The sequence below is a fragment of the Carettochelys insculpta genome, chromosome 10, assembly GCF_033958435.1.
Source record: "Carettochelys insculpta isolate YL-2023 chromosome 10, ASM3395843v1, whole genome shotgun sequence".
NCBI classification, from domain to species: Eukaryota; Metazoa; Chordata; order Testudines; family Carettochelyidae; genus Carettochelys; species Carettochelys insculpta.
Window position 1 is genome coordinate 10,235,125 of NC_134146.1, and position 26,330 is coordinate 10,261,454.

At 47.7% G+C, this 26,330-nt stretch overlaps 1 protein-coding gene across 2 annotated transcripts in view; it reads right to left on the reverse strand.

Annotated features, from left to right (window-relative positions):
* Nucleotides 1–626: 626 nt before the first annotated feature.
* LOC142018592 (glypican-5-like) overlaps nt 627–26,330 on the reverse strand; it is a 662,349-nt gene continuing 636,645 nt past the window's right edge. For both annotated transcript variants that reach the window (XM_075004529.1, XM_075004528.1), the window contains one exon: nt 627–3,481. In XM_075004529.1, coding sequence (XP_074860630.1) covers nt 3,279–3,481 — 203 coding nt within the window. In that variant the 3' untranslated portion in view covers nt 627–3,278. The remainder of the gene's footprint in view (nt 3,482–26,330) is intronic.

The window sequence follows — 26,330 nt, forward strand, 5'->3', positions numbered from 1 at the left end:
TGCATTCGCTCCCTTGTGGCTTGTTTACACAGGGGTGCTTTTCAAAAGGACCCCACCACATCAAAATCCCCTTATTTCTATGAGCTCATAGGAGTAAGGGGATTTCGATGTTGGTGGGGTCCTTTTGAAAAGGACCCTGGTATAGACAAGCCACACGGGAGCGAATGTTAATGAGGTGCTGAATATGCGTTTCAGTGCCTCATTAGTATTCTTCAATTTGGCTAGTAGCATGGCCATTTTGAAGTTTTTACTAAGGGTAGACATGGTCTAGAGCTATGTCTACACTTGCATTCCTCTTTCGAAAGAGGAATGCAAATAAGGGAAATCAAAAATGCAAATGAGGCACTGATTTACATACATTGTGCTTCATTTGCATATTCCCTTTTCGGAAGAGATCCTTTTGAAAGAAACAAAGCCATGTAGATGGGGCTTTTTTGAAAAAAACCCCATCTTTGAAAGAACCATTCTTCCTCTTTTGTTTCAGGATGAGGGGTTCTTTCGAAGACAGGGTTTATTTTTGAATGAGCCCTGTCTGCAAGGCTTTCTTTCTTTTGAAAGACTCTCTTCTGAAAAGAGACTATGCAAATGAAGCACAATATATGTAAATCAGTGGCTCATTTGCATTTCTGATTTCCCTCATTTGCATTCGTCTTTTGAAAGAGGAAGGCAAGTGTAAAAGTAGTCGAGGTTTCTAAATCAGCACGTGGACACCAATTACTCATAGTTAGGTGCCTGATCACAGACACAGCTGTCTAACGGCAGGCATCCCATCTGGCACTGTGAAACTATAAAGAATTATGAAGTCACTTCAAGGTACAAAAGGAACACCCTGCATAACATCCCATTTGAGTGCATACTTTTCTTAAAAAGAGGCGAGGGCAGTAAAAGTTGGGATAAATGGCCTTTTTACTGTATACCAGCTTATGCTGGTGTTGTTCACTTAGGCTATGTCTAGATTAGAGGGATTTGCCAGCAGAAACTTTTGTTGTACGATGTCTTCTGACAAAACATCTGTCGACAGATCACAGTCAGCCCCCAGCGCAGATCCACTCTGTTGACAGAGAGCAGCCAGACTGCCTGGCTGCTCTGTTGGCAAAACAGCCAATCGGAAGCACAGCAGATAGGGACACGCAGTGTCCCAGAAGCACTTCCTGTTGACAGAAGGGCCCCCTGGAATGTCCAGACTGGCCTTGTGTCGACAGATCTCTGTCGGCAGAGGTGTTCTTCCTCGTGGTAAGTAGGGTATAGCTTTCGACAAAAGTAATGCGTTCTGTTGACTTGCTATCAACAGAACGTCCTTGGGAGCCTCGACCTTCTGTGTGTTTTGTCGGCAAAATGGCCCCTCTGGCCTAGATGTAGCCTTACTGTATCAGTGAACGCTGAAAAACTGCATGACAGCAACGTTCATACTAAGTTTGCAAGATTCAGTCTCATTAATACAAGGTGAACTCACTACTTAATGGTATTAACTTGTTAACACACTGAAATGTCAAAATTCTTAATACTCCATGTTTCATGGCATTGCTCTAGGAACATCTTATACCGTTTTGTTTTGGTGGTGCCAGACCCTTTTTTTCCCAGCATTAAAAGAACAGGAATATTACTCTGCTTGTCTGGCGTGCTTTCAGTTTCTGTATAATCCACCCTGCAACTACAGGTGTATAGTTTTGCTTATATAGTTATACGCTTACACATTTTTAAAGACCAAACACAAAAACTGTCAAACCCCCCCCTTTGCAAATATAAAGCTAATCAGTAATTTTCACTACCACCACATGAACGCACACCAGTACAATGAGACCCAGCCCTCCTACTTTATATTCTCACACCCAGAACTTGACTGATATGACATACAGTTCATCCTTTAAATCAGTGCCAATGTGTGTCTAAATCTCAGTGGTGAAAGAGCTATTTTATTCCCCTTCCTCTCAAAAAAGAATTAAAGGCAAATGTCTTTACATTGAATCTTATGAAAGGGCACATCGTAATTATTATAATAGTTTTCAGCACGGAAATGGCCATTAAATGGTAGATATATGTATGAAATTAAGCAAATGTGATAATTCCAAGGGTTCATATATTTATCATTATCACTGTACTCATACCCGTACCATGTGTATATATTATCAGTGGCACTATAACTACAGGTGTCAGCAAATACACATAGTCATTATCAACCTAATTATATCATAGTACCTTTCCATCATAGCATTAAAACACGTCGGTGTTTCCTTGGTGTAACTCAGAACACAATAAAATGAAGATTTTTGACACTGTAATGTATAGAAGATCAAAGCGTGGAATAATCTGAGAATGTTGATACAGATTTTAGATTGTTTTAAATTTACTTCTACGGTGATAGCACAGTTTAAAATATTAAACATCATTAAATTATACACAGTTTATGAAACCTATTGTAGTATAGGCATCTACAGTTCAGGGAAACCACATTCTGGAGAAGAGGAATCCAAACATTATACATGTGACACCTACAAAACAAGAAAATGATAAAATGTGTTTGGACTAAATTAGCTTTTCAATATAGAACTGCATTCAGCTGATTAAAACATTATAGCGCTTACTTATGTTTTCCTTAGTCGGACAGTCATCCAATAAGCTTTTAGAGTATGGTAATGAAGTTTTGTGCGGCAGGCAAACTCATTGTCTATATGCCTCAATAAAACTGTGTTTCTAAAAAAATGGAAATTAAATGGTAATGGCAACTATACTGATACATTATAGACATACCATATTCTTTTCATATTGTGTCCATAAGAGCAAAAACAAAAGGGTCAACCATGCTGTTAGGAACTCTATAAAATTGATGGAGAGAACTTAACCTGGTTCACCCCTAGACACAGCTGTTCACTAAAGAAATAACATATGCATTAGCCTACCCTGAAGAATGATCATTCTTCTGCACTTACTGCAAGAATCTAACAAACAGAGACAACCAGTGAGGTTACCCAGTGAGAAAAATGCCAACAGAGCAATTTACAATTTTAGTGTTATTTCTACCCTCAATAACTTAAACTATCCAGATCCCTGTTATTGGTGCCTTTATATTTTGAGTGGATAACATGTTATTATGGATCCTCTTCAGACACAGAGTTAAATGCTGTCACCACCAGCCAGTCTCAGCCTTTTTAAAAAATATTAATTCTAACACACCGTACAATATTAGAAAGCCATTTCAGCTTTGTTTTCCGTTGGGTAAGGCTGTAGGTATAAGTGACCTTGGACAGAAATTCTTGGACCTTTGTTGCAATACAATGCAGCTATGACAGACAGTGCCACAAAATCGCTAGAGCTGCTACAATGAAAAGTGAGGAACATGAGGCCAGATTGCCCACATTTTCCACTACATTGTGTTTAGGAGATGACTTGGTTGTGGTTGTGGTGGCAGTGGTGTCAATCTTTTTCACAGTTGGCTTTGGTTTACTCCTATCTTCTGAGTAGGCCTTCTTTTTCATGAGTACATCTGACAAAGGGAAAAAAAAGAAAAAAGAAAGAGATATCAGTTGCCCATCTTAAGGAGAGTCTCAGCACCATGTCTATTCCTGGAATACCTTCTGCAGGAAGCACTGTAATTTGTATCACAGATGTCCTTATCTGAGTGTGTGGAGAATAAGACTAAGAGTACATATAACAGATCTGCTCAACACTCAGGTGCAGACTGGGAAGTTGCCGGGGGGGCGCGGGGGGTCCCCTGCTGCAGAGCTGAAAGCCTGAGGGCCCCAAGAGCCCTTGCTCCAGGACTATTGGCCTCCTCTTTGCACAGCAAAGAGCCTGAAAGCCCAGAGAACCTGGGCACGCTGGCAAGATCTGAGGCATGTTTCCAACACAGTTATGTTTCAGTGGACGTGCACTGAAAATAAGACTGTTTCCACAAAATGCTTCAATGTTGTTGAATTAGCATTTTACAACGACAAAAGAAGTTCGAAAATTCTCAACCAGCTCTAATGTGTATCTAATGTCCATCTTGTGGGAGGCTGTTTCATTCTAGTGTCCTCCTCCAGCTTCCCAGTGTTTAACTGTAACGGTGTCTCGCTGTAGGTCAATGGAGGCTATTCTCCTGTGCTGCTGAATTAATCAGGAGTCAGTATTACATAAATTCAGTCATGCTCTAAATCATACAATCCTGGGGTTGGAAGAGATCTCAGGAGGGCATCAAGTCCAACCCCCAGCTTAAAGCAGGACCAATCCCAACCAAATCACTCCAGCCAGGGCTTTGTCAAACTGGGACTTAAAAACCTCCAGGGATGGAGATTCCACCCCCTCTCTAGGTAACCTGTTCCTAATGATAATGTGAGGGCTCAAGTGTGAGTTTGTGGGGCAGTGTGCTGAAGGACTGATGCAGGAACAGACTGGCTCATAGTCTACCTCCCTTGCTTTCTGGGGCCTGGGAATGTAACCAGCACCATCCCTTCACCCAACATGTGCCCTTCAATGTGCTGACACAGCTGTGCTGACCAGCATGGCACTAGGTGAAGGCAAGGTTCTGACTATTGTCCTTGGTCAGCCTCAGGATCAGGCTTCTCCTGTGTGGCTAACAAGGGGGTAGGCCTGACCTAGGTGAAACAGGCTTAAAAGCCAGAGGCAGAGTGACTAGGGAGAGAAGAAGACAGGGTGCTGCAGACCAGGGAGTTTGTCACAGAGAGTTCTACTACGCTCGGGGCGACCCACAACACCTCTGCCTGCCCTGCTCCTGTCTCCTCCACCTGTGCCTGTAGTCAGACAGCCTGCCTGACCACGGATGCCTCTACCCAGATTCTGGTGTGTTTGGCAGGGACTGTGACTTGCAGTTCCCACTTACTGAAATGCAGGCTGGGGGGACCATCCAATGTGAAGGGTGTCTGCTGGTGGAATGTCTCAGGAAGCAGCTGGGAAAGCTACAGGAGGACATGGCTAGGCACAGGAGTATCCAAATTCATGAGCAACTCCTGGACAGTGTTCATGTGGAGGCAGCTCGGTTAGGAAAGCTGTCCCACTAGAAAAGACTATTGACACATCAACAGTGGAGGAGCAGACAGCTGAGGAGGGACACTGGCAGCTGGTCACTGCTGGCAGCAGGCAGTGCTACACTCCTGCTCCCAACCCCCCAGAGTGGTACCAGGAAACCATTATGCAGCTCTGGATACAGCAGTGCGACAGGAAAGCCAGCTCAGCGAGAGGGCGGCCACACCTGGCAAAGGAACAGAGGGTAACCTCAGGGCAGTGAGGAACAGCTGATTGGGGGAAGCAGCCAACGAGGGGCTGCTACAAATTAATTAGAACCAGCTGAGCTCACTTGAGCCACCCTAGGACTGCTTAAAAGGCCTCCCCTGCTGGGAACCAAGGTGTGTGTGTGTGGGGGGGTGGGGGTGGATGTGGATGAGGCGGTTGGAGTGGTGAGAACAGAGGAGGTGAGAGTGAGTCAGAGAGCAGAGAAAGAGCTTCAGAAGTGTCAGAAACTGCAAGGGGAGGTGAAGAGCCCCTACAGCGAAGTTTGAAGCTTCCCTCTCCCCAGGCAATCAGTGGGGGAAGGGGCCTTCTCCCAGCCCCCTCAGCACAGGGACATTGGGGCAGGCTGCAGTTCAAGCCTATAGGACCTAAGCTGCCTGTAGGATGCTGAGCAGGGTGAAGAGTCCAGAGCCCAAGAGTGAGGCTGACTCTAACACAGGGAGATGAGGAACCACCCACTACAGCAGAAGAAGAAGAAAAGCCTTGTGCCCTCAAGACTGAGAGGTCTGCTGCCACCACTATGAGAAGGAATAACAGGGTAGTGGTGGCCAGAGACTTTCTTCTAAAGCGGGTGGAGGCACCCATCTGTTGTCTGGACATGTCCTCTCAGGAGGTATGCAGCCTGCCAGGTGCCTGTATTTGAGACATTAAAGAGATGTGGTTGAGGATTATCTGGCCTTCTGACTACTACCCTCTGCTACTCATCCATGCTGGCACAAATGATACTGCAGGGTGTAACCTTGAGCAGATCAAACATGACTACAGGACTCTGGGAGTACAGTTGAAGGAGCTGGGAGCGCAGGTCGTGTTCTCCTCAATTCTTCCTGTAAAGGTAGTGGCCCAGAAAGAGACAGGTGCATTCTGAAGGTGAATGTCTGGCTGCAAGGATGGTGTCACCAGGGCTGCTTTGACCGTGGGATGCTATTCCAAGGAGGACTGATAAGCAGGGATGGGGTTCTCCTGTCAAGGAATGGGAAGACTGTATTCGGATCCAGACTGGCTAACCTACTGAGAAGACCTTTAAACTAGGTTTGGCGGGGACAGGGTGACCAAAGCCCACAGGTAAGTGAAAAACCTGGAGACCAGGGAGATGGTTGTAAATGGGAGGGAACATGCTCTATGAGAGCAGAGAAAAAAGCAGGACTAGGGAGAACTGGGGGGCAAAAGCAAATCAGTATCTTAGATGCCCATATACAAATGCAAGGAGTATGGGTAATAAGCAGGAAGAACTTGACTCTGACATAACTGGTATGACAGAGACTTGGTGGGATAATACACAACTGTAATTTTGCAATGGAAGGGTACAGCTTGCTCAGGAAGGATAGGCAGTGTAAACAGGGAGGAGGTGCTGCCTTATATATTAAAAATGGATACACCTGGATTGAGGTGGAAGCAGGTTAAAAGGTGTAAAAATTGAGGGTGATGTCATGCTAGGTGTTTACTACTGACCACCTACCCAGGTAGAAGAGGTGGATAAGGCTTTTTCTAAACAACTAATAAAATCATCCAAAGTGCAGGATTTGGCGATGATGGGGGACTTCAGCCATCCAGACATATGTCGGGAAACTAACACAGTGAGGCACAGAATGTCCAGTGAGTTCTTGGACTGCACTGAAGACAAAATTTTATTTCAGAAAGTGGAAAAAGTTACTGAGGGAGAAGCTGTTCTAGATTTGATTTTCACAAATGGGGAGGAAATGACTTAGAACTGGAAACTGGAAGGCAGCTTGGGAGAAGGTGTCCATGAAATCACAAGAGTTCATGATTCTAAGGCATGGTGGAAGGGAGAACAGCAAAACAGAGATAATGAATTTCAGGAAGGCAGATTTTGGTAGACTCAGAAAGCCGGTAGGTAAGGTCCCATGGGAAGCAAGACTAAGAGGAAAAGTAACTGGAAAAAGTTGGCTGTTTTTCAGTGGAACATTATGAAGAGCCCAAAGGACAGCTATTACCACTGTATAGGAAAGATAGAACATATGGTAAAAGACCACCTTGGCTTAGCCAGGAGACGTTGCATGATCTCAAAATCAATAAGGATTCATATAAAAATGGAAACTATAACCAATTATAAAGGATGAAAATAAGCATACAATACATGAATGCAGGGGCAAGTTTAGAAAATCAAAGGCACAAAATGAGCTCAACCTAGCTAGAGACATAAAGGGTAACAAGAAGACATTCTATAAATATATTAGAAGCAAGAGGAAGACCAAGAACAGGATAGGCCCACTGCTCAGTGAGGACGGAGAAACAATATCAGGAAACTTGGAAATGGCAGAGATGTTTAATGACTTCTTTGTTTTGGTCTTCACAAAGAAGTCTGAAGAAGAAATGCTTAACATGATGAAAACTAGTGGGAAGGGGGTAGGCTTAGAAGATAAAATATGAAAAGAACAAGTGAAAACTTACTTAGAAAAGTTAAATATCTGCAAGTCACCAGGGCCTGATGAAATGCATCCAAGGAGCTGATAGAAGAGTTATCTGAGCCTTTATCTATCATCTTTGAAAGTTCTGGAGGTTGGGAGAGATTCCAGAAGACTGGAAAAGGGGAATATAAGCCTATCTATAAAAAGGGAGATAAGAACAACCAAGGAAGCTACAAACCACTCAGCTTAACTCCTCTGCTGGGAAAGACAATGGAGCATGTAATTAAGGAATTCATCTGCAAACATCTGGAAGAAAATAAGGTGACAGGTAACAGCCAGAATGAATTTGTAAAGAACAGATCATGCCAGACCAATCTGATAGCTTTCTTTGACAGGATAACAAGTCATGTGGGTAAGGGAGAAGTGGTGGATGTGGTATACCTACACCTTAGAAAGGCATTTTGATTATCTTCTGATCAACAAACTAGGCAAATACAACTTAGATGGGGCTACCATAAGGTGGGTGCATAACTGGCTGGATAACCATTCTCAGAGTGTAGTTATTGATAGTTCACAGTCATGCTGTAAGGGCATAACAAGTGGGGTTCCACAGGGGTTCTGTTCTGGGAGTGGTTCTATTCAATATCTTCATCACCTGTTTAGTTATTTGCATAGAGAGTATGCTTATTCAGTTTGCAGATGATACCAAGCTGGGAAGGGTTGCAACTGCTTTGGAGGATAGAGTTATAATTCAAAATGATCTGGACAAACTGGAGAAATGATCTGAGGTAAATAGGATGAAGTTTAATAAAAACAAATGCAAAGCACCCCACTTAAAAAGGAACAATCAACTTCACACATACAGAATAGGAAGGAGTTCTACAGAAAGGGACCTAGGGGTCATAGGGGACCACAAGCTAAGTATGAGTCAACTATGTGATGCTGTTGCAAAAAAAGCAAACATGATTCCAGGCTTCATTAACAGGAATATTGAGAGCAAGATATGGGAAGTCATTCTTCTGCTCTACTCAGCACTGGTTAAGCCTTAGTTGGAGTATTATGTCCAGTTCTGGGCACCACATTTCAAGAAAGATGTGGAGAAACTGGAGAAGGTCCAGAGAAGAGCAACAAAAATGATCAAAGGTCTAGAGAACATCAGTTATAGGGAAGACTGAAAGAACTGGGCTTGTTTAGTTTAGAAAAGAGAATTAGAGGGGACATGACAGCTGTTTTCAAGTACTGAAAGGAGGAGGGAGAGAAATTGTTCTCCTTGGCCTATAAGGATAGGACAAGGGGCAATGGGCTTAAATTGCAGCAAGGGAGGTTTAGGTTGGAAATTAGGAAAAACTTTGCAACTGTCAGGGTGGTTACACACTGGAATAAATTGCCTAGGGAGTTTATGGAATCTCCATCGCTGGAGATACTTAACAGCAGGTTAAATAGACATCTATGGGGGATGGTCTAGATGGTGCTTGATCCTGCTGTGAGGGCTTGGGACCGGATCTGATGGGCTCTTGAGGTCCCTTCCAGTTCTACTGTTCTATGAGTCTATTCTCCAACCCTTTCTGCCAATGCGAAGTGGGTGGGGATGTAGCCAAAATCACACAGACTGCTTTTTTTCCTGAAACATCTATGCACTGAATGGGGAACTAAAAGGGATGTCTTACGTCTTTTTGCTTCCCATTATAGTTGCACTGTCTGGCTCAATGAGGAAAATGAGTCCAACTGTAAACATGAACATACCTTTCCTCCTCAAACCGGTCAGATAAATCTACATATAACCCCATCATGAAGCAAGTATCTTGTTTAACAGAGTCAGTTCCCATTTAGTGTAATTACCTTTCTTGGCCATAAATCTGTTTGTTTGTTAAAGGATGAAATAGTATCGATTTACAGAAGTTATTTTTCCCTACAAAAAATTCCCTGTTAGGACCCAAATCTGTCAATTCCTTTTCATTCCAGAAGTGACCTAGTAAGAGAGTCTGTGGATCTGTTTTTTTTCTGCAGATCTGGCCTTAGAACAAGTTTTTTTTTAATATGTATTTATTCTTATTAGCTCTACTATGCCACTTGCACGTCTATCTGTTTCCCTTAGGATTACTCCAACATGTTTTGGAGCATGTTTGCTTCCTGGTATTTCCATGTGGAGACAGGTGCTCTTGGATTAGTATCAGATGGTGTGCCAGTCTTAATCTGTAACCAGTGCACATTAACAAAACGTGGACTTTTAAAACAGTGATGGTAGTTTTGGAAAGTCCAAGTAAATAATGACATCTAATAGTGTGTAGTGCTGAAATCCTACTGTCCTTGAGGGTTTTTTAAACTAGGACTATTAGAAAATTTACCATTTCATCCCATGCTAAGTGCAGGTCATTTTAAAACAGCCACATATCTAACAAAAATCAAACTGGTTCATCAATTAGCAGCCCTCACTCATGTCTGTATTTTGTGGAAAAATGAATGCAATGTGTATTTGCACAGATAGCAAAGGCAGAGGTTTGTACTACAGATAAAAGCAACTGCCCCATTTTAAGATAACATCTCTGAATTAATTCTTGAAAAGGGTTCCAGAAATGTAAATGCAATCTGAGATCATTGTCGGCAGGTCAGTAGCTTTGAATGACCATCAATAAACTCACTTCATAATAAAAATGAGCTATTGCATTGGAAGAACACACATTGTTCTTTCACCAATGTAAATTGTAAAGCAACTGCAGCGCATTCCTTCATCTGTCTCACAATATCAACATTAATCTGGGAGGAACTAATGATTTCTAGAACTGAAACAAGATTGAATGAAGGGAAGAGTGTTGACAGGTATGGAGGGGAAACAAAATAACCCCTGTAGCTGCCCTCACAATTCCAGTAGGGAGTGTATAGTTACAGTTTCTCTTTAACAGTAAATTTGTGGTAAAGTTTGCAGAAGGAGGGGAAAAAACATGTGGTAAACATTTCGAATAAACGGGCATTCTGAGACCACTTGGAAAAACTGCCACTCTTCAGAGGCTCATTAAGATAACTGAAGAATAAATCGCTGAAATAGGTGTGTTCTTACAGCGCTTAGCGTCCCCCGTCCATCACTGTCATTCTCCTTTTCAACTGTGGTCCAGATACTATTTTGCTACTGTGGTTTATATCAGTCCAGTGCTGCTGACTTCAGCTCTCTTGGGCCAGATGATTAAATTAAGACCTCACTCACTCGGGTAGATTTATTCCCCTCTTCCACTGGGCCATGCCCAGTATTGCAACTTAATTGGCCTTTATAAATCAGGCAGGCTAAACGGTATTAATTCACTTATTTTTTTTTCTATTGACTTAACAAAAAATCTCAGGTAAGATTTAATGCTATCAGAGAGGCTGTTGGTTTTTGAAAGCCTTTGTCTCAGCAATGACTGCTTAATGCACTACATAACAAGTGCTAAATAATACATTAGAAAATTCTGCCTCTAACATTTCCAGGGCAAGGAATAACATTTTACTCCTCTCTTTCTGCCTTTACAGCTAAGGGTATTCTCTGATGCTCTTCACAACCAGTTCTAATTTGGGGTTTAGCTGTGCAAGGCAGTGATACACAGCTTTAAAAACTTGGTAGCATGGTTTCAATTCTTTTTCAAACAGGGACTCATCTTTAGAATACAAACTTCATTCCTAAGTATTTAACATCAGGTCCCAAAAAGCCACAATATTTCTTCTAAAAATAAACTTTGGAAACTTTTCACATTTTTGGGGGGATAGATTTTAGGGTTCATGTTTTGAGCTTTTCTCCACAGCCAAATACCACAAGACTTTCGTTAAAATTAAGGGAATTGGCAACACTGGACCTTGATGTTATATTATATTTTGTCTATAGTAAACCCGTGATTTTACGGATCCCGATTTAGTGGACTTTGGGAACAACAGACCCCTCGGGGCCCATAAAACGCTAAATACCTGCCTCCCGCCAATGGACTTACCATGGTGGAGCTGATAAGACCTGGAGGAGCCACTGTATTCTCTGCTAGATCTGCCATGCATGCTCCTCCCACCAGGGGTGGGGCGCATACACCGGCAGACGGCACTTGCGTACGCACCCCTCCACTGGAGCAGTAGCTCTTCCAGGCAGCAGTGGTGGCTCTTCTTGATGCTGTGCCCAGGAAAGTCCCCAGCCACGGTGAGACCCTTGCTGCCATGGTGGGACCGTCAACCATGGCAGGGTCCCCAGCAGTGGCAGAGTCCCCACCACGGCTGGGACCCCAGCAGCGGCAGTGGGCTCCAGCAGTTCTTCCAGTTGTGGTGAGGAAGGGGTGCAGAGGGAGCCTGGCAGGGGAGGGTCTCAGAAAATCCTTTGATTTGTGGGTTTAACAGACACCCCTCCCCTCCTGTTAGTCGGTTAAATCGAGGGTTTACCGTTTTGTATTTCATTTAATTATACATTTCTAGTAACATCACTGCACTTAGTACAGCAACTAGCTGTAAAGTGCAAGATTGTGAAAGGTAGCTTGTAACCTTTTTGGGGCAGGGCCATCATTATGTTCTGTGTTTGTGCACCACCTAATACAGTATGATCCTAGTCCATGACTGGTGCTCCAAATAATGCTGAACTGATGTTGAAAGGCAAAATTTTAAAGCTTTAAAAAGCTTCACATAAATGGCAGAATTTCAATTCTTCCAGCTCTCGGTGGTGTTCTTCAGAGAGGATCATTAACATTGTGATGTGATCGTGAACAAAGAAGAAACATTAACAGCAGCACTACAATAGTATGGAGGATGTGAATATAGAATTCTAGGACATGCATGTTTAGTTATACACACTTTTTTGTGGGCTTGGCAAGACGTTGGGCACTAAGAAGTGTTCCTCCCCAAACATTTGTACAAAACCAACCGATTCTTCAAGAGTTGGTGAAAAGGTGGAAAAAAGTTCCTGAGCATGGTCAGATCAAATCCCAGTTCTGATCTTGTGAAAATACTTTGAGAACATTTTCCCAGCATTCAGCCAGCTCAGCTACCCTCCTTCCACAAGATAAAAATTTAAGTTATGCAAGCGTATTTATTCCTATTTTTCATATGCATACAAGAACAGCCATACTGGGTCAGACCATAGGCCCGTCAAGCCCAATATCCTGTCTTCTGACAGTGGGCATTTCTAGGTGCCCCACAGGGAATGAACAGAACAGGTAATCATCAAGTGATCAGCACCCTGTCGCCCATTTCCAGCCTCCTGCAAACAGAGGCTAGGGACACTGTCCATGCCCATCCTGGCTAACAGCCATTGATGGACCTATTCTCCATGAATTTATCTAGTTGTTTTTTGAACTTTCCTATAGTCTTGGCCTTCACAACATTTTCCAGCAAGGAGTTACACAGGTTAACTGTGTGTTGTGTGAAAAAATATTTCCTATTGTTTGTTTTCAACCTGCTGCCTATTAATTTCATTTGGTGACCCCCTAGTTCCTGTGTTGTGAGAAGAAGTAAATAACAATTCCTTATCTATTTTCTCCACACCAGTCATGATTTTATATACCTCTATCATATCCCCCCTTAATCGTCTTTTTTCCAAGCTAAAAGTCCCAGTTTTATTAATCTCTCCTCATATGGCAGACGCTCCATAACCCTAATCATGTTTTTGCCCTTTCTGAACCTTTTCCAATTCCAATATATCTCTTCTGAGCTGAGGTGACCACATTTGCATACAGAATTCCAGATGTGGATGTACCATGGATTTATATAAAGGTAATATGACATTTTCTGTTATGATTTATTCTTTGCTTAATGATTCTCAACATTTTGTTAGCTTTTTTGACTGCTGCTGCACACTGAGTGGATGTCTTTAGAGAACTATCCACAATGACTCAAGATCTCTTTCTTGAGTGGTAACAGCTAAGTCAGACCCCATCATTTTATATGTTTAGTTGGGATTATATTTTCCAAAGTGCATTACTTTGCATTTATCGACATTGAATTTCATCTGCCATTTTGCTGCCCAATCACCCAATTTATTAAGATCCTTTTGTAGCTCTTCACAGTCTGCTTGGGGCTTATTGATAATATTGATAATACAATTGACTGTATTGATAATACAAGGCCAAAGGAATCAGAATAAAATAAAAAAGTTCAATCCATATTTCAGGTTGAACCTCTCTAATCGATGCCACACAAGAGAATTTGCTAGATCACAGAATCATAGAATCCTAAGACTGGAAAGGACTTCAGGAGGTCACCGAGTCCAGGCCCCTGCCCAAAGCAGGATCAACCCCCAACTAAATCATCCCACTCAGGACTTTCTCAAGCCGGGACTTAAAAACCTTTAGAGATGGAGATTCCACCACCTCTCTAGGTATCACATTCCAGTGCTTCAACACCCTCCTGGTGAAAGAGTTTTTCCTAATATCCAGCCTACACTTCCTGCTTTGAAACTTTAGACCATTGCTCCTTGCTCTGCCATCAGTCACTACTGAGAACAGACTCTCTCCATCCTCTTTAGAGCTCTGCTTCAGGAAGTTGAAGGTTGCTATCAAATCGCCCCTCACTTTTCTCTTCTGCAAACGAAATAAGCCCAGATCCCTCAGCCACTCTTTGTAGGTCATGTGCTGCAGCCCCCTAATCATTTTCATTGCTCTTTGCTGGACCCTCTCCAATGCATACACATCTTTTCTATACTGGGGTCCGAGAACTGGATGCAGTACTCCAGATGCTGATACTCCAGACACCCCAGTGATGAATAGAGGGCATTAATGGGGGATCAATACTGTCTAGAGCGTTACCAACACTTCCACTGCTTACTGGGCTCTTAGAGTCAGAGCAGTAACACTTGAGCTGCTGTGTTCACACTGATGCCGCACTCACTCGTGAGAGGCACTAATGCTTGTGGAGGCCCACCTCCTGATTCTTTGCACTGAAGTAAGTTGAGCTGCTCTTGGATTTCTTTCCTGGTGCACCATGGGAGAACTAGCCTGTTCTTTCTGGACATGAGGGGAATTGTGGGAAGGCATTGGAGGACAAGTAGTACTCAAAGGGCTTCAGCCTGTCTCCCCACTGCAGAGAGCTCCTGTCAGGAGCCAAGCAGTGGTGCTCACACAAGCTTCAACTTATTACCCCCCCCTCACACACACACTCAAATTAAGGGGGTTTTGCATGTTACTGGGTCTCAAATGACCTCTTCCATGAAGACAGCCCTTAGGGAGGCCCAAAAAAAAAGTTCATGATTTGTGCACAAGAATTCCAACCATTGGCACATAGGTAAATTTTCCTTCACATAACAACGAACCTGCACCATGTGCAACTCAATGACCATGGAAAAAGAGAACAGACTGTGAGACACCTGTTTGCAAAAAGCTGAGCACTTTAAAGGAGACCTGTGCTGTTTCATGCTGGACACCGGAAATATACTAAGAGGTTACAGCACAACTACTATAGACTTATGGTTTACATTTGATTTGGTGTTTCTTAATTCGCAGTTAAACTAAGTCATTAGGCATCGACAGCTGGAAAAAAACAAAAAAACCACCCTTGCAGCTGAAACAAGTTTGTGAGTTCAGACTCTAAAGCAGGAACGTTCAAGCCTTACCTCTTTTCCAGGAAACAGCATGGTGTGCGCACAGAGTCTAGATGATCAGCGATCACCTGGCACAGTCAAAACCTAATTGCACTCAGCAAGAGAGAGCTGAATAGTGGAGGAATGGTCAGATGTAACTACAGAGCAGGGCTTGGCAACCTGCAGCACCGGAGCTGCACGTGGCTCTGTAAGGAGCTACTTGTGGCTTCAAGAGCTGCCACTGCTGACTCCTCTCATGGCTCTGGAGGCGGATGCCGCTTAAACTTTAAAGTTTAATTAATTGTTGCTTAAAGTTTATTTAAAAATAAATTCTGTCTAAGCGGTAGCAGCTCCGGAGCCACTGAGCAGTCAGGGGCGGCAGCAAGGAGCCCAGGAGTGAAAGCCAGCTGGGCAGGGAGCTGCCCCAAGCCAGCAGACGTCAGCTGGCAGAGAGCTGGTGGGTGGGGTAGTGGAGACTGCCCCTGCCAGATTCACACTGCCTTGCAGCCCAATGAGGAGGAGGAGGAGGAGGAGGAGGCAGCGGCGATGGCAGAAAGCAGCTGGCGGAGGGCGTGGCCGTGCTGAGGTGAGTTAAGCCTGAGGAATGGGGCGGGGGAGGGCTCAGAGGAGTTAAGCCTGGGAGTTGGGTGGGGAGGTTGAGGCTCAGAGGGGCTAAGCCTGGGGGTGGGGTGGGTTTGTGGCATGCGGGGGGCAAAGCCTGGGGATTGGGGGTGGATTTGGTGGCTGTGGCAAGTAAAGCCTGGAAATGGGGGTAACAACGTTCTAACTCGCACAAATAATTGTGCATGCACCTGTGCTGTTATTAAAATGGGGGTAATAAAAAGCATGGTTTGATGTCAATTTTTGAGGACTGTCTTCTACTTGTATGCATCGCGGCTCCTGAAGGATTGATTTTTGTAATGGAATCTGAAAAAAGTGGCTCTTCTCGTGATTTCGTTTGCAGACCCTGCCTTAGACCTGTGCGCACGTTGCAGCCCAGTCATTCTGGTTAACTGCAAAGCTCTAGATCAGAAGCCAATTTTCTAACCATGCTGATGAGCAAACCTAGTAATTTTCTGCCAGATCCTCAGGCAAACTCTGAGGGTGGGGACAATCATTATATTTATCATGCTGTCTATGTTGTAAAACTGTGTGAGGACTGAAATATTGATTTGTCATATTAAACATTGAGTTATGAAATATTGGGCAGAGAATAAAGTCGTCTTTCTTAGTACTGATCAACAGTGAACTGGGTAATATTTTGTTTTCTTTAAGTAAGCAGGGGACGTAACATTACAGGATGTCACCAGATGATACCATTGCATGTTTTCTTGCTAGTTGTTTCTGTGAATTTACTGGAGGTAGGTCTTGCAAGTCAGTCTATTGTCCCATTTTCTTTTAGAAACTGACCATTCTGACAACAGAGCCTAAACCTTGATTGTAGGCTTTAGCTGTTGCCCACAGTAAGTAATGATAGTACATTTAAATTAAATGGGGTGGTTAAATTTTTTGAAGTGCAGAAAATATGATTTAGAATTTATTCTGATAGAACAATCATACACAGCTGTGATGGGCTTCATCTATGCTAAAGCAAGAACTGATGCTCTGAGATTGATCTGCCACAATTGATTTACCAGGTCTAGTGAAGACCCACCAAATCAACCATAGATCACTCTGCAGTTGACCCCTGTACTTGAGATGAGAAGAGTAAGGTAAGTCAATGGCAGAGTTTCTCCTATTGATGCACCGCAGCATAGCCCCCTGGTAACTCAACAAAAAGTATGTCATCTTCAGTTATACTATCCATGTAGCTGACACTGTGTACCTTAGGTTGACTCTCTGTGGTAGTGTACAGCTATAATTGTTGCTCACGTGCCTACCCCTCAACTCGATCCCCTGTGTAAAAGGTTTGGCTGGCACATCTGTACATCCCAGTGACCCCCAGCTGCTGGAACAGGTGTTTGAAGCCAGAGCAGTTGAATGTCAATTGCAGGAGACTGCTCTGACTTGTGCTGAGGATCAGACCTGTCCCTGATCAATAAAGATGCCTCAAGATCAGCTTAGATCCCCCCATTTTGCTTGTCTAGACCACAAGATCTGAACTCCTGTTCAACTGATCTCGCATCCTTGTTAGCTGCTGTTAAAGATGCCTCTTGACAACACAAATGACACACGTACTGAAAATTAGTTGACCGTGATGTTCAGAGCATTTAGTGATATCTTTCCCTCAAAGAGCAAACCACAGATTGCTGTACCAGAATGGAAAGGAGCATCTCAAATACTCATACCGATCAATGCATTCGTTTGGAGAGCCTCACCAGCAAGCTAGGAGATGTTGAACAGAACAGGCCTTCTGCTGTGTTCCCTTCACTTTCATGTAATTTTTCTGCAGTGTGTTGCCCTGGTCCTACCCGCAACAGGGTCAACTATATACATCAGTAAGGAATTGGATGATCTTTAAATACAACTACCCTCTACTGAACACAATCAGGAAGTCCTGCTTAAGTGTGTGTATTGGTTTTTTTTTTTCAATCAGCCTTTCCCAGGGATGGGAAAATAAATTGAATTAAAATGAGGACTCCTACGAATCCTTGCCCTTGTCTTAGTCTGAATTGAGTTCAGACCTTTCTCTGATATTACAAAAAATTTAGTGTGCTGTGGTGCCTTCCTCCACCCACATTGATGTGTATTTGCTGAGCCTTCCTGAACTTTTGACAAAACAATGCTTCCAGTAAGGCAAAGGAGATACTGCTGCACTCTGTTTGATGGCTGATGGTGCTGTGGTCCATGAAGAGGGGGCAACAGAGGTACAAGGTCAGAAGGACGATCTTCCCTAAGTATGAGGAACTTGGATAAGCTTCAGCTGAACATGAGAGCTGCCCTAGACACTTTCATGTCCATCTCTTCTTAGTTACACAATCTGGTGGCTGCACTGGGAACAGAATGTTACTGACTGGCCATTGGAATACTGGACCGGTTTCTAGTTTGATGTATGAAGTAAACTAATCTGGCGCTCTCTCATTTGGCAACATCCATAAACCAGCATGAATTTAGTTACCCGACAACCACTTATCATGGCTGCGGCCAAGTTTCCTGTGGTCCCATAAAGTTTGTTTCCAGCCCCCAGTCCTGGCTGTCAGTGTTCTCTGCTGTTATTTAGCTGTCATTTACCCCTAAAAGCTACGTCTACACGTGCACCCTACATCGAAGTAGCTTATTTCGATGTTGCGACATCGAAATAGGCTATTTCGATGAATAACGTCTACACGTCCTCCAGGGCCGGCAACGTCGATGTTCAACTTCGACGTTGCGCAGCCTGACATCGAAATAGGCGCAGCGAGGGAACGTCTACACGTCAAAGTAGCACACATCGAAATAGGGATGCCAGGCACAGCTGCAGACAGGGTCAACGGGCGGACTAGCGCTTCCGGGGCAACAGCTAGCCGCTCCCTTAAAGGGTCCCTCCCACATACACTCAGCCTGCACAGCACGCGGTCTGACGAGCCATATAGGCACACAGACCCCGAGCGCTGCAGTCATGGACCCCCAGCAGCAGCAGCAGCAGCAGCAGCAGCAGCAGCTAGAGGTCCACCAGCCCTCCCGGCAGGAGCAGGGCTTGCCCTGGCTCTTGTCATGTTCGGGGCAGCTGAGCACCTTCTTGCCCCAGGGGAGGACATGCCCCCAAGGCAGCAGAGCTCAGCCCCTAACCTTGCAGCACCCCGCTCCACCCCCCGCCTCACACGCCGGCGGCTGTGGAGCTACCCCACCAGCACTGACTGGTGGGAGCGGCTGGTGCTTGGGGAGTGGGACGACGACCACTGGGTCCGCCACTTCAGGATGACCCGACAGACATTCCTGGAGCTGCGCCAGTGGCTCAGCCCCGCACTCAGGCACCGGGACACTGCCATGCGGCGTGCCCTCCCTGTGGAGAAATGGGTCGGCATCGCTGTCTGGAAGCTGGCCACTCCGGACAGCTACCGATCTGTGGGGCAGCAGTTTGGCGTCGGAAAGGCCACCGTCGGGGCTGTCTTCATGGAGGTAAGAGAACCCACAGGGGGAGGCCAGGGCAGGCCAGGGGGGCCAGGGCAGAGCAGGGGGGCCAGGGCAGGGCAGGGCAGGGCAGGGTAGGGGAGCCAGGGCAGGGCAGGGCTGGGCAGGGCAGGGGAGCCAGGGCAGGGCTGGGCAGGGCAGAGCAGGCCAGGGGGGCCAGGGCAGGGGGGCCAGGGCAGGGCAGAGCAGGGCAGGGGGGCCAGGGCAGGGGGGCCAGGTCAGGGCAGAGCAGGGCAGGGGGGCCAGGGCAGGGCAGGGCAGAGCAGGGCAGAGCAGGGCAGGGCAGGGCAGGGGAGCCAGGGCAGGGCAGGCCAGGGGGGCCAGGGCAGGGCAGGGGAGGGTAGGGGGGCCAGGGCAGGGCAGAGCAGGGCAGGGGGGCCAGGGCAGGGCAGGGGAGGGTAGGGGAGCCAGGGCAGGGCAGGGCAGGGCAGAGCAGGCCAGGGGGGCCAGGGCAGAGCAGGCCAGGGGGGCCAGGGCAGAGCAGGGCAGGGCCATGCACACCCTGCTCACCCCTCATTGGGGCTGTCCCATGTGCTTTCTCTGCAGGTCGTGCGTGCCATCAACTCCATGCTCCTGCAGAGGCTCGTGAGGCTGGGGGACCCACGTGCCACTGTCGCCGCCTTTGCCACCCTGGGCTTCCCCAACTGCTTCGGGGCTCTGGATGGGACTCACATCCCCATCCGCGCCCCGGACCACAGTGGAGGCCGATACGTCAATCGGAAGGGCTACCATTCAGTCGTCCTGCAGGCCTTGGTGGACAGCCGGGGACGGTTCCAGGACATTTACGTGGGCTGGCCTGGCAGCACCCACGATGCCCGGGTGTTCCGCAACTCGGGCCTGTGCCGCCGGCTGAAGGCGGGGACCTACATCCCCCAGCAGGAGATCCCTCTGGGGGACACCACCATGCCCTTCTGCATCATCGTGGATGCAGCCTACCCCCTCCGGCCGTGGCTCATGCGCCCCTACATGGGCCACCTCTCCGCCAGCCAGGAGCGCTTCAACCAGCGCCTGAACCGTGCGCGCCAGGTGGTGGAGCGCTTATTTGGCCGCCTCAAGGGACGATGGCGATGTCTCCTCACCCGCCTGGATGCCAGCCCCAACAACATCCCCCAGATTGTGGGTGCCTGCTGCGCCCTGCACAACCTCGTGGAGAGCAAGGGGGAGAGCTTTCTTCAGGGCTGGGCCGCCGAGGCCGGCAGGGCACACGTGCAGCCACCTGCTGCCCCCAGTCGGCAGGTGGACCCAGAGGGGACCCGGGTCCGGGAGGCCCTGTGGGCCCACTTCGACGACCAGGCCGCGGGGTGAACTGTGCCCAGGCCCCCTACTGCCCGCCCCTTCCTCCCCCACACTCCTGCCCCAACGCCCACACCACCATGGAGCACCCCACCGCCCCCCCACCACTTGTCCAGGAGAAATGACAGCATGAACTTGTGGGTGAACGTAAATGTTTTTTTGTCCTCACGATTTTTTTTTTTTTTTTAAATAAAAAAATATATATATGTGAGACAGAAACCAAAAAGGAGGGACAAACATTCAACAAAACCAAGATGGGCACAAATAAAACTATGTACAACAATAAAAATGAAAGCACTGTGCGCCATCAAAAGAAAAACAAAAAGCAGGGAGGAGAATGGGGAGAACTATGTACAGGGGGGGATGGGGCAAACAGGGGAAACACCCACCCAGTCCCCAAAGTCTGTCCAACAAGGGGGGGGGGCCACGTCCCGGGCCCCTCGCCCCTACAGCCCAGCAGTGGGCGTGCCCGGCCGGGAGCTCCGCCGGGTCTGCAGTCTGGTGCGCGGCTGGGTGGGAGCGGGCTCCACCGGAAGGTAGCGGCGCCGGCGAGTCGCGGGTGGCTCCAGGGGTCCCTCGGCGCGGTGGCCCTCGCGGGGAGGTGGTGGGGCGACGGCGGACGGCCCGGCGACGGCTGGAGCAGCCGGGGGTGGGGCTGCAGGAGCGGGCATGGTGGGCGGTGGCGCGGCCGGCGCGGCACGGGGGGCCAGGGAATCAATCAGCCGATTGATGGTATCCAGAAAGGCCCCCCATGCCTCTCTGCGCCAGGCCAGCGCCTGCTCCTGCAGCCGGAGGTGCTGCTCCGACACCTCCAGCTGCCGGCGGTGGATGGCCAGCAGCTGGGGGTCTGTGGCCGCCGCCGGTAGCAGGCGTGGGGTCCGCCGTCTGGCCCTCCGCGGGGCCGGTGGTTCCTCGGCCGAGGGGCTGCCCTGGAGCGAGGGTCCCGGAGGGGTCTCCGGGACGACCGATGCCTCGCCGGCGCTCTCTTCCGGTCCTTCGGATGGTGCAGGTGCAGGTGCAGGACACAGGAGAGGAGGGGGGAAAGAAGAATGGAGACAGGCGTTAGTGTGGGCCCCGAGCCGTGGCCTTTGTCCCCCCCGCCCTGTGCTGCAGGTTCCCCATCCCCGTCCCCGGGAGATGCTGCTGTGATGGATGGGGTTCAGGGGTCCCCCTGCCCTGCACCCCGTCCCCTGGTGGGAGCGACTCTCACTTCACCCCGCAGGGTCTGAGAGCAGGAGAGGTTTCTTAGGCCACAGATGCCCAGTTTCTGGCAGGAGTGACAGCACCAGCTGTCGGAAGAGACAGTCCTTCCAACCCGTCGTGGGGAGAAGACCCCAAGGGGGGCCCCTCTGGGATGCAGCTTTCCCCCTCCTCTGGTTGGCTGCCTACCAGCTCTCCCTTCCCCTAGCCTCTACCTGTGGCCCCCGCCCTCGCCCCCCAATTCCAAGCCAGCTCGGCTCCTCCCTCCTGTTTGTTCAGGGCAGAGGTGTCACCTGCCAGCTGTAGCGCCAGGATCCTCCTTTGGCCCTGGGAGCTCCTCGGCTCGGGTGGCTCATATGTAGCCTGAGTCTCCCTTTGGCACTCCCCCCACTCCATCGCATGCTGCTGCTGCGGGGTGTCCGACCCCCTCCGCCCGGGGGCCCCTCGAGGTTCCGCTCCCCCCTGGCCCGGGGATGGGGCATGGCACTGTCATGCAGGGTGGCGGGGGTCAGGGGCTGATGGCTGCAGTGCTGTGAGGGCCATGGCCCTGGTGTCCTTGGGGCCATGGCCATGTGAGCGTGTGGGGGGCCCTGGACACATCTCTGTTCCCCCCGCCCCTCAAGCCCCGGGGTGTCCACCAGAGAGGGGTACCTACCTGTGGGTCCGCTCCCACGGTCCGGAGATCCCCGGGGGTCGGAGGCCCTGCTGCTGCTCCGGGATGGCAGGAGGAGGATCTGCAGGCTGGAATCGGTGGAGGAGGAGCCCCCATCCTCCTCCTCCTCCTCCTCCTGCCGCGATGTCCCGGGGATGGCCTCCGGGGGGGGCCCCCGGGGTGCGGGGCTTACCTCCGGGGCGGAGCCCGGCTGCAGGGCCTGCTCGGGCTCGTCAGCCGAGGTGTCAAGGGTGGCCGGAGGGGAGGAGGTGTGCCGGGAGCCCAGGATGTCCCTGAGCTCCCTGTAAAAGGGGCAAGTGACGGGGGCGGCCCCAGATCGGCTGGCCGCATCCCGGGCCCGGGCATAACCCTGCCGCAGCTCCTTGACCTTACTCCGGACATGGTCTGGAGTGCGGGCAGGGTGACCCCGGGCAGCCAGGCCATCGGCCAGCCGAGTGAACGCATCCGCGTTCCGCCTCTTGCTCCCCATTACCTGGAGCACCTCCTCCTTGCTCCAGAGCCCCAGCAGGTCCCGCATCTCGGCCTCCGTCCAAGAGGGGCCCCGCTGCCGCTTCCCAGACTGCGTGGTCCTCTGGCTGCCCTGGCTGCCGTGGCTCCTCTTGGGGGGGGGTCCCCTGGGGGCGCTGGGGGGGCTGCTGGGCAGCCATGGCTGCTGTCAGGGGCTGAGGGCTGTGCAGGCTCGCCGCCGCGTGTGCAGGCAGGAGCCTGCACGTTGCCTCAGCCTCCTGCAGTCAGGGCGGGGGAGGGGACCGTTAAGGGGCCGCTCCACGCGGCCACCAGTGAGCTGCGGGGCTGGAGAGAGCGTCTCTCAACCCCCCAGCTGATGGCCGCCATGGAGGACCCGTCAATTTTGACGTTGCGGGACGCGGATCGTCTACACTGTCCCTACTTCGACGTTGGACGTCGAAGTAGGGCGCTATTCCTATCTCCTCATGAGGTTAGTGACTTCGACGTCTCGCCGCCTAACGTCGAAGTTAACTTCGAAATAGCGCCCGACGCGTGTAGACGTGACGGGCGCTATTTCGAAGTTGGTGCCGCTACTTCGAAGTAGTGTGCACGTGTAGACGCAGCTCATGAGGTTAGCGACTTCGACGTCTCGCCGCCTAACGTCAAAGTTAACTTTGAAATAGCGCCCGACACGTGTAGACGTGACGGGCACTATTTTGAAGTTGGTGCCGCTACTTCGAAGTAGCGTGCACGTGTAGACGCAGCTAAAGTCTTCTAAGAGCCCAGTAAGCAGTGGAAGTGTTGGTAATGTGCAAGAAAATATCGACATCCTATAGTCTGGGAAATTCTCTGGTTTGGAGAGATCCTGAGGGTACCAGACGAGAGAGGTTCAGCCTGTAGTGATGTTTGTGGATGGGAACTCAGCCATGGTTCATGCAATCAGCTGTGCAGTGTGTGCACATACGAGGCCATGGACCATTACGCTAGGTGAATGTACAACCCCTATGGGGTTTGCCCTGAACAGAACCAGAGTTTGTTTAGGGTAAAACCAAAATGATCTGTCAGTCTACTCATAATTATACAGGCTTAATTAATTGCTCGGAGCATGTCGGCAACATTGGAGGGACCAGCCAGTACCATTAAACTTCTAGGCTTGGACAAAAAAAATAGATAGCTTGAGCCAGGTCCTAAATACTATTTGTAGAAATGTGGTATCGGGCATGAGTGTGAGCTTCTGGGAAACACCCCTGTGCTAAAATCTGTGGCCTGGGTTTAATACACCCTTGCTCCCTGGACTTGCACAAAACTGTCAGGTTCCCTGCAGGGTTTTCTGCCAGTGCTATACTGTGAAAAGACAAAAGGTGTCAGTGAGCATATCGGGGCAGCGGTTTTGATTGAGTTACTGTGGTTGGAATGAGAGTCATAACATCTCTCTCCAGGGAAGGCACAGTACCTGCTGTTCTGCTTACCGTTGGTGCTCCGTCACTTGGTGAGTTTTTATTTCGATCTTAGGCTTTGCATTGGTTGATAGCATTGAGAGAAAATTAAAACAAGGTGCAACCTGCTGGAACAGCTCTTAAATTACAGTAGGAGCTGCAGTATTATTATTAGCTTTTATCACCTTCCATAGCACAGGCTAAAATTACTTTTATATGTCCCAAGGAATGAGCGCTGAAATCTCCAAACAATGTAATTTCCATAAATTGCCTAATTATTCAGCAGCTCCAATACTCTCCATATGGTGTATTATCCTGACATTGTGACCAATACTAATTGTTTTCAAATGTAGCTGTGGCAGACAAGGGGAAGAAATGAAAGATTATCCCTTGACGTAGGGCATCTGAGAACTCTCAGACTGTCAAAAAAACTGCCCATCAAGATTGGAAAATGCATAATGCAATTCTGAAAATGTTGGGTTTTTGAGTGTCATTCTTTCTGCAGAAAAAAATGAGGTCACTAATGGGACATTTATTGGAGCAGTCAGAGGTAAGAGTAGTGCCTAAGGTTTTGGCACCAAAACAATCCTTTATTTGGGTAAATAGTAATACCCTTTTGGCCCATGAATTTATGAAATGGTCTTAGTTTATCAAATAATTCATAGCAGTTTGAGAAATGTATACCTGGGCTGTTCCCACCCAAAGCTCTTTGTAGTATTGGGGGCTTAAGGCAATAGTGAACGAGGAGTTATAAAAACCCTATGGAATCCACATTCAATGAATACAAGAAGACAAATAAAGGACGAATAAAAACTTCAGAACAAGTTTCTGAGGATACTTCCCTTTCTGGTCTGGAAAGCTTGATATGTGAAGTCGTTGAGTACCCAGAACGGCATTACTTACAACCCACTGCCCTCAGTTTACTTATTTAGTTATTTCTTGGGTTAAGGTCAGGGAGAAAAAAATTCCTTGCGGGGACTAGGTTGTGAGTATTAACTGATTTCTGTGCTTGGCACTGGTGTAATTGCTGCTGGAATACAGGACCTGATATTCACAAGTCAAGAGGATGTTGATAAATCGGAGAGGGTTTGGAGGAGAAGGAGAATAATTAAAGGATTAGAGAACATGCCTCAGAGTGATAGAGTCAAGGAGCTTAATCTATTTAGCTTAACAAAGAAAAACTTAACGAATGACTTGATCACAGTCTATATGAATCTATACGGGGAAAAGATATTTGATAAGAGGCTTTTTAATTGAGCAGCGAGAGTTATAACACAATCTCTTAGCTGAATGCTGAAGCGAAGAAAATTCAGACTGGAAATAAGGTGTCAATTTTTAATAGAAAGTTATTTACCAGTGGAGCAATTTTAAAAAGATCATGGCAGGCTCTCTGTCACTGACTATTTTAAGATTGGATGTTTTTTCAAAAAGATCTGTGATAGGAATATTTTGGGAGGAAGTTGTATGTTGCATGTTACAGTGGAGGCCAAACGAAATGATCACAATGGCCTTCTAACCTAGGAATTAATAAATCTGTTCCACTGGATAGCTCAGATGAGAGTCAGGTTCTAGAAAAGCTCAGTGGGAGATGGAGTGGCCTTGTAAGTACAAAACTGGACTGGCTTTCAGAATACATAAGTTCAAGTCCTTATTCTTCAACAGACTTACTGTGTGACCCTGCGCCTCTCACTTAACCCAGGATATGTGGGAGGTAATATTTCTTCCTTTACCCTCACACTGCGCATTTTGAAAATAAACTTTTCAGGGTGAGGACTGTGCCTAGCATCTGAGGGCATCAAAGTTGGCAGGGACTTCTCGATGTTTGTGTAATAAAAATAAAATGTAGGAGATAGAGGAGAGAATGTGGGATAACAAGGATTGTTTGAGATGTCCAGCACACAGAAGTCACAATTAATCTGTAATGGCAGCCTCTTTGCACCTCTCCCAGCAAGCAGTACTCTATGTAAACTTATATGTACAGGCAACATATTCACTACCTGATGGACTTTGCTGTACAGTAGTAAGAAAGTCTGTCCCTATATTTATTTTGCTTTTGCTTTGCAGCTTACAGCAAGCCAGGTGTGATTTTTTTTCATGAGGCACACTACAATTCTATTAGTTCCAAGGGAGGA